The 13,322-nt window shown below is 43.0% G+C and overlaps 2 protein-coding genes and 1 long non-coding RNA gene across 4 annotated transcripts in view; 1 reads left to right on the top strand and 2 right to left on the bottom strand.

Moving 5' to 3' along the window:
- The window catches only part of POLR3B (RNA polymerase III subunit B), a 115,933-nt gene extending 114,297 nt beyond the window's left edge, over nt 1–1,636 (bottom strand). Inside the window, exon 1 of the mRNA XM_040234807.1 lies at nt 1,392–1,636. Coding sequence (XP_040090741.1) covers nt 1,392–1,463 — 72 coding nt within the window. The 5' untranslated portion in view covers nt 1,464–1,636. The remainder of the gene's footprint in view (nt 1–1,391) is intronic.
- LOC120858627 lies at nt 1,400–7,015 on the top strand. Its single transcript, XR_005719917.1, has 3 exons — nt 1,400–1,485; nt 4,345–4,450; nt 5,549–7,015. It is a non-coding gene; the product is annotated as an uncharacterized LOC120858627 (long non-coding RNA).
- A 2,661-nt stretch (nt 7,016–9,676) lies between these two features.
- The window catches only part of TCP11L2 (t-complex 11 like 2), a 41,755-nt gene continuing 38,109 nt past the window's right edge, over nt 9,677–13,322 (bottom strand). For both annotated transcript variants that reach the window (XM_040234809.1, XM_040234808.1), the window contains one exon: nt 9,677–12,057. In XM_040234809.1, coding sequence (XP_040090743.1) covers nt 11,813–12,057 — 245 coding nt within the window. In that variant the 3' untranslated portion in view covers nt 9,677–11,812. The remainder of the gene's footprint in view (nt 12,058–13,322) is intronic.

Genomic DNA, 13,322 nt, shown 5'->3' on the forward strand with positions numbered 1-13,322 from the left:
TAACATAATGCTCACTAGGTTTGAACACAGCTGGCGCATAATAAGTGCTCAGTAAATGCTGGCTCTTAAATAGCAGTTCAAGAGTTAAAAATTCAAACCAACTATACTCCAATATAAAAGAAACAAACAAAAAATTTTAAAAATCTAGTATTGCCTGAAGAAAATCACCATGTACGAAGGCACTCACAGAATCTAACAGACTGACTGTAATTCGTCAGAATGTAATTTGCAGAATGACTATAAAGAAATTGATTCATTGATCTTGTCAGTCATCCTGCTTAAACCTGTCAATAGCATCCCAGGCCTCCTTCAAATGTCTAACAAAACCTTTCATAACCAGGACCCTTATCTGTCACCTTTAATCTCTCCTCTACTTTTCCACACTCCAATACTACCAGATTTATTTTTATTTCTCAAAAATATCATATGGCCTTGCCTCCAGGTTTCAAGTGTCTTGTTCCCGCTACGTCAATCTCTCCCTTGACTATTTCTCTATGTCCCCAACCGATGCCAACTAAAATTTTGAGCCCCAGAGAAGTTATATGTCTTTCCACAAAATAAAATTATATCAACAGCTGAACTTCATCAGGCAGCTCAGAGTAGGATGCTGCTAAGTCGCTTCAGTCGTGTCCGACTCGGTGCGACCCCATAGACGGCAGCCCACCAGGCTCCCCTGTCCCTGGGATTCTCCAGCCAAGAACACTGGAGTGGGTTGCCATTTCCTTCTCCAATGCATGAAAGTGAAAGTGAAGTCGCTCAGTCATGGATTGCAGCCTACCAGGCTCCTCCATCCATGGGATTTTCCAGGCAGGAGTACTGGAATGGGGTGCCATTGCCTTCTCCGCAGAGTAGGATAGTTATCCTTAACTTCTGAGAAGCTGAAGAAAGCTACAGGGGTACTCCCCGAGAAAACACTTAAAATTTGGAGTAAATTTTCTGGGCACTTAAAATACTCTTGCAATCCCAACTTGAGTTCCCGGCGAAAAGCAGAAATTACTAGCCTGGGATTCAGACGATTTGGTTTTACCACCACAGCCAGCGCTAAGCTCCAAGGACCTCAGCATCCTTTATAAGAAAGCAAGCAATACGTCCCCCAAGGTGAGAGAGAGTTAGTCCTCCCCTGACAACACACGTACACTAGAATGGGTGCAACTCCGGAGCCGTGGGCGGGGCTGCTAGGCCAGCGTGGCGCCTGCCAGCTCCCCCAGCTCAACCATTGCACGTGGGTCCAGAGGCCGGCTAGGGAGTGAACGCGCCGAGCCCCGAGCCAGAGCTGAGTCCTGAGCATGCGCAGAAGAGGCGGCCCGCCCCTCCACAGCCAGGACTCTCGGGGCAACGCCTCTCGGGGACGCATCACGGCCCCTTCCGCTCACCATTTGCCCTGCACTCACCTCTACAGTTGGGATCGGCGCAGCCAGCTGCTCCGGGGTCAGGTTCCCAAACTCTTCGGCAAGCAGGTCCATGCTACTCACGATGAACCAGACAGTAAGCAGAATACTCACGTGCGCCTCCCCTGCGTCAAGGTAGCCGCTGTACCGGTGGAGAGCGCTGCGTGGTGGCTTAAAGGGTTCGCCGCACAACTTAATAGGAGGAAGAAAGGTTCCGCCTGCTGTCGGTCGGAACCTGCGGTTGAACCCGGATGTGGCTGAGGTGGAGCCAGGAAACAGCGCCCTCTGGTGTCCTTCGGAAGTCTCGCGTGGGTAATCTGAAAGCCAGGCAGGGTTGTCGGTTCCTGCGATCTCAGTCAGTCCGACTCTTTAGGACCCCGTGGACTGTAACCCGCCAGACTCCTTTGCTATGGGATTATCCTAGCAAGAATACTAGAAAGTGTTAGTTGCTCAGTCGTGTCGACTCTTTGTGACCCTATGGACCGTAGCCCGCAAGGCTCTTCTGTCCATGGGATCCAGAGGATCTTCCCGACTCGGGAATGGAACCCCGGTCTCCTGCGTTACAGGCAGATTCTTTACAGTTTGAGCCACCAGGGAAGCCCCCAAAATACTAGAGTAGGTTGCCATTTCCCTCCCCCAGGGGATCTTCCCGACCCAGGGGTGGAACCCGTGTCCCTTGCTTCTCTTGCACTGACAGGCGAATTTTTTTTTTTTTTTAACACTGCACTGCCTGGAGAGCCCCCAGTTATCCCATGCTGCTGCTGCTAAGTCGCTTCAGTCGTGTCCGACTCTGTGCGACCCCAGAGACGGCACCCCACCAGGCTCCCCCGTCCCTGGGATTCTCCAGGCAAGAACACTGGAGTGGGTTGCCATTTCCTTCTCCAATGCATGAAAGTGAAAAAGGAAAGTGAAGTCACTGAGTTGTGTCCAACTCTCAGCGACCCCATGGACTGCAGCCCACCAGGCTCCTCCATCCATGGGATTTTTCCAGGCAAGAGTACTGGAGTGGGGTGCCATTGCCTTCTCCGCAGTTATCCCATAATTGAGGCCAAAAAGCATAGTTTTAAAAATATTTCACAGAAAAGGGTAAAAGGAGAATTTGCACGACTTGAGCTACAGAAGCATAGGAATCATTTAATTTAGCCCCAAACTACACATATACTATGGAAAAGTAGGAAATATACCAAATACCTGGTAGGAGGGGATTGGTTTAAAAACTTAAGGTACGTGTGTGGTGGACTACTATACAGCCATTAAAATGACCACAAAATGAGGAGGAATTAGCTTTACCTAGAGAGTAGAGCCAGAGAAGGCAATGGCACCCCACTCCAGTACTCTTGCCTGGAAAATCCCATGGATGGAGGAGCCTGGTGGGCTGCAGTCCATGGGGTCGCTAAGAGCCGGACATGACTGAGCGACTTCCCTTTCACTTTTCACTTTCATGCATTGGAGAAGGAAATGGCAACCCATTCCAGTGTTCTCGCCTGGAGAATCCCAGGGGTGGGGGAGCCTGACGGGCTGCCGTCTGTGGGGTCCCACAGAGTCGGTCATGACTGAAGTGACTTAGCAGCAGAAAGTAGAGCATAACAGGACAGCAATAAAGATAGTTATATTCTGAAAGAACTAGGCAGAAGATCCAGGAGTAAATGTCAGCAGAAATTTAATATGAAAAGTGACATTTTAAGTCAGTTGGAAAGATGCTTTTCCAAAAAATGATGTTGGAGCTGCTGATTAGCTGTTTCAAGAGGAAAAAATATATTTTTTTATATGTAAATTCTATAGGGATTACATATTTAAATGTTAACAACCTTAGAAGGAAATATAAAGTGAACAAATTCATGAAAATGAATGGTGACTGCCTTCAAGCATGGCAACACAGAAATCATAAAGGAAAATATTCATAGATTGAATCATAAAATTCTACCCATAGTTTTAGGATTCCATGAAAAATTTTAAATTTTCTGAAGAGATGGTTAAAAATCTCCATGAATAGGTTTCAAAACACACAAGTTGGCAGGTGAGAAAGGATTGATATCCCTCATTTAAAATGAACTTACATGAATCAATAGGGAAAAAAATCCCATTGGAGAGGGGAAAGGCAAAAGAGAATCAACAGTTGTTTAGTATATACAAAGTTTCAGTTCAGGAAGATGCAAAATTCTGGAAATGGATAATGGTCATAGTTTCACAACAGTGTGAGTGTACATAAGACCACTGAACTGTGCACTTGAAATGGTAAATTTTAGTATATTTCGCCATAGTAAATTACAAAAATTTATAAATATTCATTTGCCATTCTGAATGTTTAACCCTTGTGGCAATAGTGGTAAAGAACTAGCCTGCCAATGCAGGAGACACTGGTTCAATCCCTGGGTCAGGGAGATCCCCTGAAGGAGGGCACAGCAACCCACTCTAGTATTCTTGCCTGGAGAATCCCATGGACAGAGGAGCCTGGCAGACTATGGTTCATAGGGTTGCAAAGAGTCGAAGACGACTAAAGCGACATGCACGCACGCAACCCTCACGCACGCAACCCTAGCACTGGGTTAGTCTAACTTTTTGTTGTCGTCGTTTTGTTTTTTGTTAAAATAAGCATAGTTTTCCGATTTGGTAGGTTTGGGCTGGGGCCTGCAGATGTGCATTTGTAATAGGCTCCTAGGTGATGATGCTGATGCTGCTGGCCCAGTGATCACAGTTGAGAATCACTCTGTAACGTAGTGTAGCATAAGATTTATCACTCGATCCCATAGCCTATTTATGTGTTTACCTCTCCTTCTGACAGGGAACACCTGGAACAGGGACTGTCTTGTTTGTGTTCCTCTTTCCAGGTTCTAATTCATTGTTTGTTCCTAAGTAAAGTTGTGTTGAATAAATGATTTGGGGGAAAAAAAACATGCTTTGAGTGATAAGTTCAATATTTCCTGTCATGCTTTTTAAAATTCTGATTTTTTTAAAGTGTCTCTGGAGGAGGATCTGGTAGCAGTGGTCCCAGAGTCCTACATGGGAGCAATTGGCTGACACTAAGTGGTGTCCACTCTGTTTACACCTGCCTGGTCCGTTAGGTAGGGGCATTTGCATCCTGGGGTCAAATCCATTGTCTTTCTGATCCCCTAAGGCAAGGGTTCCCAACCTCTAGGATCTAATGCCTGATGATCTGAGGTATAGATGATGTAATAACAATAGAAATAAAATGCATAATAAATGTAATGCACTTGAAACATCCTGAAACCACCCCCCACCCCAGTCCATGGAAAAATTGTTTTCCACAAAACTGGTCCCTGGTGCCAAAAAGTTTGGGGACTGCTGCCCTAACGGGCTGGAGTTTTTAATTCAAAAAGCCAGAAACAGTCTCCTGGTTTCTGCTTTCTGCTGTCCTTTTCCTGAAATATTGGTACAAAAAAGACTTGGTGGTTTGAATAGAGGGCTGGGCAATTAGGGAAAGGAAATCACAGAAAAACGGTTGACATCTTGGAATACTATCCCATCACCTAGGTATGAAGTGTTGTGGTCCCAAGATGGGAAAGTGACCAATGGGAGGAGAACCATGAGCATCAGTTAAAGAAGAGCAAGGGAAAGGGGAAAGCAGGGGTGTCAGAGCTGAGCCCTGGAATATTAGGGAGTGTTTCTGTTGACTGTTTACTCTTTGCCAGGCATTGGAATAACCACTTTTTATACATTCTCTGATTTCATAATCAAGGGGGAGAAGTATGATAATCCCCATTTTGCCAAGTGAGGAGACTAAGGCGGTTTGAGAAATTTGCCAAGCATGGTTGGAATTTAAATCCACACTTACCTGACCCCAGAGCCCATGTTTTAAACCACTCTATTGTGACACCAGCTGAATGGGTCAGTAGAAGACATCAAGCAGAGAAAGACAGCCTGAGCAAAACATGGGGGTTGTAGAGTACATAATCCCATCAATAGGTGTGGCGGCTCAGTGCAGTTCTCCCACAGGGCTTGTCGAGGGACGTGTCTATAGATAACACCAGAAATTGTCATTTATGCCATGTTAAAGAAATTAGAACTTATTTTGAGAGGCTTCAACTTGAAGACACTAGAAAACAAAAGGAAAAGATGACCCTCTCTCCTTGAAAACCTTGGTGCATTCAGACTGGGAAAAAAAAAAAGATCTTGATTTCTATATTTGAATACATTTACAGCAGAACTAGAGAAAGCCCAGAACAATGTTGGAGCAGGAATAGGGTTCTTCAATCTGAAAAGGCAAGGGCAAAGGGGATCCTGGAAGTCTATTGTTTCCCAGCCAGCAAGGTAAGAAAAAGCCGGGACAGAAGTCTCTACTGTAATCAGAGAACATTTTGCATTTTGAGCAAGACTGGATGGTCCAAAACCTCTAGTTGCCTGCCAGGCCTATAGATCTTTCTCTGAAAAGCCTTGCTTTGAGTCCTGTTACCTCATCATCCTGTCAAAACCAACAGGGCCAGCCACCAGCTAAAGACAGCCACCTAAGGCAGGGGGCAGGGATGGGGCACGGAGCTCCTTATGAGACACCCCTACCGAAGGCAAGAGAGTCGGGGAAGGATATCCATAGTGACTAGTGGCAAATGGACCCAATCATTTTCTCTCTCCTGGGAGGTTTTCAATGAAGACCAAAAGGGAAGGGCAACAGGAAACAGAGGCAGAGAAGTAAACAGCATTTGGTAGCATTACAACAGTGAAACATACCTTTGACTGGATGACCTAAGGGAACCAATATAGCGAGTAGTTAACACGTTCCAGGGTTAGACTCTTTGGGTTCAAGTTGATTATCAGCTCTGTGACCTTAACCTCTCTGTGTCTCTTTTTGCACAAATGGAAATAATGATAGAACCTGCCTTGTAGCGGGTTGTGCAGTTATAGGAGACCATTTATATAAAATGCTTAGTCCATGTGGTTTGTAATTATTTTGCTAAATTCTGAAAGAAAAAAATTATATTCAACTTCTCTATCATGCCTGCAGGTGCAACTGCTGGCAGATTCCCAGGTTTCCTTTCTTCTTCAAGCCTTGCGATAAATCCCTAGGTCCCTTTCCCTTGAAAGCTGAACAAGGCTAACATACCAAGCTGAGACATGAAAAGATAAAGTTTCACTTGAAAAGTAGAGAACAAGAGGGCACAAGGTGCTGGTACAAATGTACTTTCTAAAAGGTTAGATTAAATCATAGAGGATAAAGTCATACCTGATTTACTAAACGAAATTGGAACATGTGGGGTTGTGTCACTATCCTTTGAAGTTGACATCAAGGACAATAACTGCAGTCTCTACATACCCTTGAGTTTCTCTGCCAATGACAATATTGGGCTTAATGAACCATGTTTGTGATGAGAGTTGACAATTTTTGGTCTTATGTACTTAAGTACTCGATCACCACATCTCACAATACTAAAACCTCTTGAAGCTTGAAAGAGATTTAGGACTAATAAATTAGCTTTTGTAATGTATTCTGGCCACATTATGCTTAAGTTTGTAGACAATTTCAAATACATCTCATTTGACTCTCACTAGGGCTCTGTGAGGCAGGCAGGTAGGGTAGGAAATCGATGTTCAGGACAAGACTAGAAGGCTGACTTGAGGTCATAATAGCTATGAAAAATAAGTGAATTCAAACTCAAGTCCCCTGACTCTCAGTCCTGTGCTACTTTTACTGACTAACGAGTGGGAGTTATTGGTACTTAACATCCCCAGAGGTAGAACAGATTGAATTTTAGTTTTAAGGAGGATTCAAGTGAAAAAATATATGTTGCACAAAATGTGGCAGGCCCCACACTCATGGCATACTTTGCCAATCAGCCACAGAATTCTTTACTGCTTATCCTGGATTTGGCTTCAGAATCCTCTCAACTCGGTGTTCTGGGGAGCTAATACTAAAAGATCAGAGCAGACACATGACTTTAAACTTATTTTCATAGAAAAGAGGATTCATAGAGTTTATTCAAGGAAACTGGCGGGATCTGAGGTAGAAACTGCTAATGCTTACCAATACCCAATACCCATGTCCACCTCTTTTCTCCTGGGCACATTTTCCTGACTTGCTTGCACTTGGAGCCAGATGATTTTGAGTTCTGGCCAATGCACCATGAATAGAAGTGGGTAATCCATTTATTTCCCCTGTCTTCTGAGTGATTCAGGAGATGCTGAAGGTTTTGAGGACTGCTGAGTTATAAGATGGATGGAAGTTGGATTTCTGAGTAGCTGGATTAAGGCCCTCGATACATACACCAACCTTCCCTAAACTTGGAACTATAATTTGAGAAAGAAGGCTATGCTGAGGCCATGGTGACTTGAGAGCTACTTCCTGGAGCTCTTCCTGGAATTGTCTTACAGTGTCATTCTTAGAGGCAATACTGGATGGGGGAAGGGGTCTCCTCACACATTTCTCCCAGTCGAGTTCAAAAGACCTCATAAATGTAAAGGATAGTGGATTTGTTTTTCTCTTTCTGCTCCTCCGGACACCTTTCCTATTTGAAAGAAATCACTAGTTGGGTGACCTTGGTGGGGACATGGGAGTCTAAGTGTCAGCCACTATCTCATTCCATCCCAGGCAAATTAGAGCATTGCCCTTGACAGAGATTCGTCCCACTGAATGTTGATATCTAGGACTTTAAATCTTGAGCAAATGAGGCAAAGCAGCATGGACAGTTGAGAAATCAATCTCTGAATCCCGCTTGGCTGAGGCCCTGCACTTGCATTGCCTTGGTTCCTACCCATTTGCCAAGCTTAATTCTCCAAACAAAATAGATTCTGTGAAGTATGTTAATCTCTCCAATAAACTCTCTTTCTGTCTGTTAGCTAGAGTCCATTTCTACTGCTTGTGCCATGTGTTCGGGTTTGAGGGCATGTACACATACGTACACAACACATAATATTCTAGCACCAATGGCAAGTGTGCTTTGCCAGGGCAATCTTTCCCAAACATAATTGTTTGCAACTTTCAAAGGATTCCCTGATTCTTTACCTCTTTCAGAACAAACCCCACACATATGAACATGACATCCCAGAAGCCTTTTCCTTTGCTTGTTTTTCCTCTTGTCACTTCCCCTCTTTTGGAGGCTGTTCCCTGGGCTCACCATTTCTCCACATGACTGTGCCTCCTGTGCACTTGGCCTCTTGTGCCTTTCCCTTTCTTGGTCTCTTGGCAAGTTCCTGCCTATCATTCATGTTTTAGCTCAAGGGTGATCCATGAAAGAGTCCAGTGATTTTTCCTCTAATACTATGTGTCAGTTCAGTTCAGTCACTCAGTCATATCTGACTCTTTGCAACCCCATGGACTGTAGCACACCGGGCTTCCCTGTCCATCACCAACTCCCAGAGCTTGCTCAAACTCATGTCCATCGAGTCGGTGATGCCATCCAGCCATCTCATCCTCTATTGTCCACTTCTCCTCCTGCCTTCAATCTTGCCCAGCATCAGGGTCTTTTCTAAGGAGTCAGTTCTTCACATCAGGTGGCCAAAGTACTGGAGTTTCAGCTTCAGCATCAGTCCTTCCAATGAATATTCAGGACTGATTTCCCTTAGGATTGACTGGTTTGATCTCCTTGCAGTCCAAGGGACTCTCAAGAGTCTTCCCCAACATCCCAGTTCAAAAGTATCAATTCTTCAGTGCTCAGTTTCTTTTATAGTCCAATTCTCACATCCATACATGACTACTGGAAAACCCACAGCTTTGACTAGACGGACCTTTGTTGGCAAAGTAATGTCTCTGCTTTGTAATATGCTGTCTAGATTGGTCATAGCTTTTCTTCCAAGGAGCAGGCATCTTTTAATTTCATGGCTGCAGTCACCATCTGCAGTGATTTTGGAGCCCCCCAAAATAAAGTCTGTCACCATTTCCATTGTTTCCCCATCTGTTTTCCATGAAGTGATGGGACCAGATGCCATGATCCTAGTCTTTTTAATATTGCGTTTTAAGCCAACTTTTTCACTCTCCTCTTTAATTTTCATCAAGAGGCTCTTTAGTTCTTCACTTTCTGTACTATGTGTACTTGTTTTAAAAGCATAGCCCGAATTACACTTTATTGCTATTGTTCACAAGTTTGTCCTTCTTACTGAGTTATAAACTTCTCAGGACAGTGTCTGTCTAGTCATCTGTGTATTAAATACCTAGGATACTTCTTGACACGTAGTAGATGCTCAATAGCTATTTGTTGACTAAATGAATGAATGAACACAATTGATGTCTGTGAGGCTTTGACATTAAGTAGAAGATTCTTTCTAGAACCACTGTAATAAAGACTGTGCAATATTCCAGCCCCGAGCTACCCAAAGGTGGTTTAGAAAATAGAGACACCATCTATCTTAAAATAATTTTAATGTTTTAATATGTAACTAGGGCACACAATACATGTTTTAGCAGTAGACGAATGAAAATGTGTGTATGGTGTTTAGGAAAATTGACATTACAAAACAAGACCATGTTAAGAAAATTCTCAAAAGTAGAAGTAAACATTTAAGTAAAAACCAAATAAACAACATGCTAAGGGACAGGATTTAAAAATCCTAATAAATGTACTTGCTTAAATCCAGATGGGACATTGAGATTTACTTTGCCACTTAAAAAAAAAAAGCAGAATGCCCTTCATTTTAAAATGCATCAAAAAAAAAATGTTTGCACATTGTTTTCCTGCTGGCAACTATAGTATAATCAAGTATATAAGAATACCAGCCAGATTCCAATCTGATAGTAAAAAAGTATACCACCTGGTCTTCTAGTTAAATATACAGTTCACCGGGAAAGTGACAAAAAAATCACACTATACGCTACCTTTCAGACCCTCTGTGCTATCCAGGCCCCAAAGTGAACAGTTGAAAACAATTTCAACTTAAGAGAAAATGCAAACACAAATCTACAGCACCTTATGATTTCTAAGCACAGGAAACAGGCAGAATGGACATACAGGAGGAGGGAAAAAATGGGTAAGACCAATGGTGTGCTCTTCAGTAAATTCCACTTCTACATAGCTGCTCAAATGGACAGAATGGTGATTTATGTATTGGTCATTGGGAGAAAAAAAGCTGATGTTCAACATTTCCTCAATTTGGCAGATCCCTCCAAAATGTAAAGATCAGAGATAAGTTATCCACACAATAATTTCCCAGGCCTTCATCAAATCACTAGGTAGCACCATAATGGTAGAGGTCATGGTGAGGAAGAGGAGGTAAGGAAGAAAGAAGGATTAATCATTTTCTTCCTACTTGCTCTTCTCCACCAGACCGCTAAGGTTCAAGGAGTCCTCAGAAAATCAAACCATCAAAAATGCATTTTATGCAAATAAAGCATTATCCAGTAGTGTTTCCCTCAACACTTCAGAAGCATGTAATTCGAAGACAAGCAGATTTCTCTAGGATCCTGACAAGCAGTGCCAGCGTGGCAAAGTTTAATGCACAAGAATGGCAAATTATGATGGTACTGAGAAGAGCTTCTTGGTCACGGTGGGGTAAGAATTAAATCCACAGAGAAGGCATTTGCTAGCACATTATATGCTTAAAGAAGAAAAAGAATCCAAAGTACATCTGTTTCTTTTTCAGATGTGAATTTCACTGAGAATGGGGGTCCCATTTTATCAACTTTTTCTTACAAGTAAATTCAAGTTACCAATTCACACCGCTCCTGCCTTATGTAAAAATATTAAAATCTTATATAAACCTTACCAATGGCCTGAGAAATGCAAGGACATTCACAAAGAGATGTGTGCAAAAAGTGTTTCTCTCAGAGAGCAGCATAAGTTGCAAGAAGAATCCACCCTCTAGAATGAGATTTTAGAAGGGGTTTGTTTCTATTTCCATTAAATCATCAAGGGAGATTTTATCTAAAATTTGTACATAGCATAAAAATGTATTTAATACGTTTAAATTCTAAACAAATACTGACCATCAGTATCACCAAATGTGATTAGGTATATTTGTAGAATTTGAGGACTATGTAAGTTTCTATTACATACGAATAAAATTTAATTTGTACATTTCAAATACAATTATCCTTACTTCACATCATTTATTTAGAACATCAGTCCACTTGGTTATGATCACAACTTTCAACCCTTTAAGAAGCTGTACCAAAGTTAAAAAAAAAAAAATCATTAGATCTGATAGTAACAGGTGAGGAAATACAACTCCTTAAGGGTTGAATGAATAAGCCAGATATAAATGCTTAAGAAAACATTTACAAGTATTATATAGGTAATAGAATTAAATACAAATAGCTTTCTGTTCGTTAAAAAGTCTCTTTAGGACTCGAAAATGGTGCACATGTGGGGGCATTGTGATGTGCATGTCTCTGCAATGCTGACATTACTGGGTTACACAACTTCGGGCTAACACTGTACCTCACACAGGATCGAGAATGTGCCCCATCTGTAATGCAGCTGGTGGAAACAGACTGGGTACCTAAGTGCTGGGCTTCCAGTCTTTTTTCCAGTGTCATTTCCTCTTTAGTTAGTAGATGAAGAAGCTTCTGCCTTCCCCATGGCTTCCTCACCGAACAGCAGCTTTCGGAGTATATTTGCATAAAATGGTCCGTACACTTGTTTATTGAGATTCACGATGTTTGCGTATTGCAAGCCTAGCGACTCCAGCTCTTGCTGAACGACAGCAAGGCCTCCTGGCACGGGAGGCATGCATCTTGGAGGGCTTGGCAGACAAAGCAGGCTCTTCATGTATAGCTGGATTCGTTTATCTGGGGGAAAAGAAAATATGTTTATCTGTCCTATTATTAAAGCATGTACTTTTAAAATATGAGAATAGTAATTGTGGTAGATGGATTGCAACAACATCCTCAATTCTTTATCCCCTCCCTATACTCATGCCCTTTCCAAGGTAGCCTGGCAGTTCTTCCCATCAGGGCTGGAGCCCGGGTGCCCAGGTCTTGGATCAGGGATGGCCTTCTGACCTGCTTTGGCCCATGCAGAATGTGCCCGGAGTGATGGTGTGTGAGTTCCATGCTCAAGAGGCATGGTTTGAATCTGCCCTTTCTGCCTACCACCACCATGTAAACAAGCCTGGGCCAGTTGAGAGCCCATGTTGAGGGAAGCCCAGCTGTTCCATCTTAGGCCATCCTAGACCAACCAGTAGCCAACCAAATCCCAAACACTTGAGACAGCCCAGGCGAGACCAGCAGAGCTAACTACCCATGAGGCTGCTTACCATAAATGCATGCATTGAGTCCAGCAAGACCAAATGAACTGCCCAGTTGCCCCACAGACTGGTGAGCAATGATAGATGGAGTCTTAGGGAAATCTGTTACACAGTAATAGCTAACAAATAAAACATACACAGCACTTTCAGGGTAGAGTGGGGAATCTTTTATAAAAATTCAAATGTCCATAATTTTAGTTATATATCCTAAAGCTGAGTATGTAAACTAGGACTGCTATTTTAGCCCAGACAGTGTTTTTCTAAAAAACAGAAGCTATTTAAAATGAGGGGCTTTCACATAGAATATCAAATTTTTGGTTCTTCTTGAAAAATCTACAGATCTGGCAAACTTGGGAGCCCAAACTGCCACATGGCAAAGGGGAACATACATCTAGGTTTTCTCAGGACAATTGAAGTTGACACCTGCTGTCCTGGTCTTAATAAAAAGAACACTTTCAACAGTGTCCCGGGTTAGAAAATAAATTGTATGACAACCCCCCATGTGGGCAAGAATCTGGAGGCACTGAGGAAGGACCACCCCAACTAGCACTGCCACCTTCTCCACTCTTCCTGCTTTGGTGCACCTGCATTTGCGAAGACTTCACAAATGCATGCAAATGCTTATAAAAAGGAAGCTGTGGTGTCCTGGACAAATGGCACTGGACAAGCCAGACCTGCTCCAGCCCAGGCTGCTCCAAGGACATTCTCTGGCTCTGGAAACAAATCTCACAAATAAGAACATTTATTAAGGAAAATGAGCGAGTGAGTGAAGTTGCTCAGTCGTGCCTGACTCTTTGCGACCCCACG

This window comes from Oryx dammah, unplaced genomic scaffold (genome assembly GCF_014754425.2).
Source record: "Oryx dammah isolate SB20612 unplaced genomic scaffold, SCBI_Odam_1.1 HiC_scaffold_29, whole genome shotgun sequence".
Lineage (NCBI taxonomy): Eukaryota > Metazoa > Chordata > Mammalia > Artiodactyla > Bovidae > Oryx > Oryx dammah.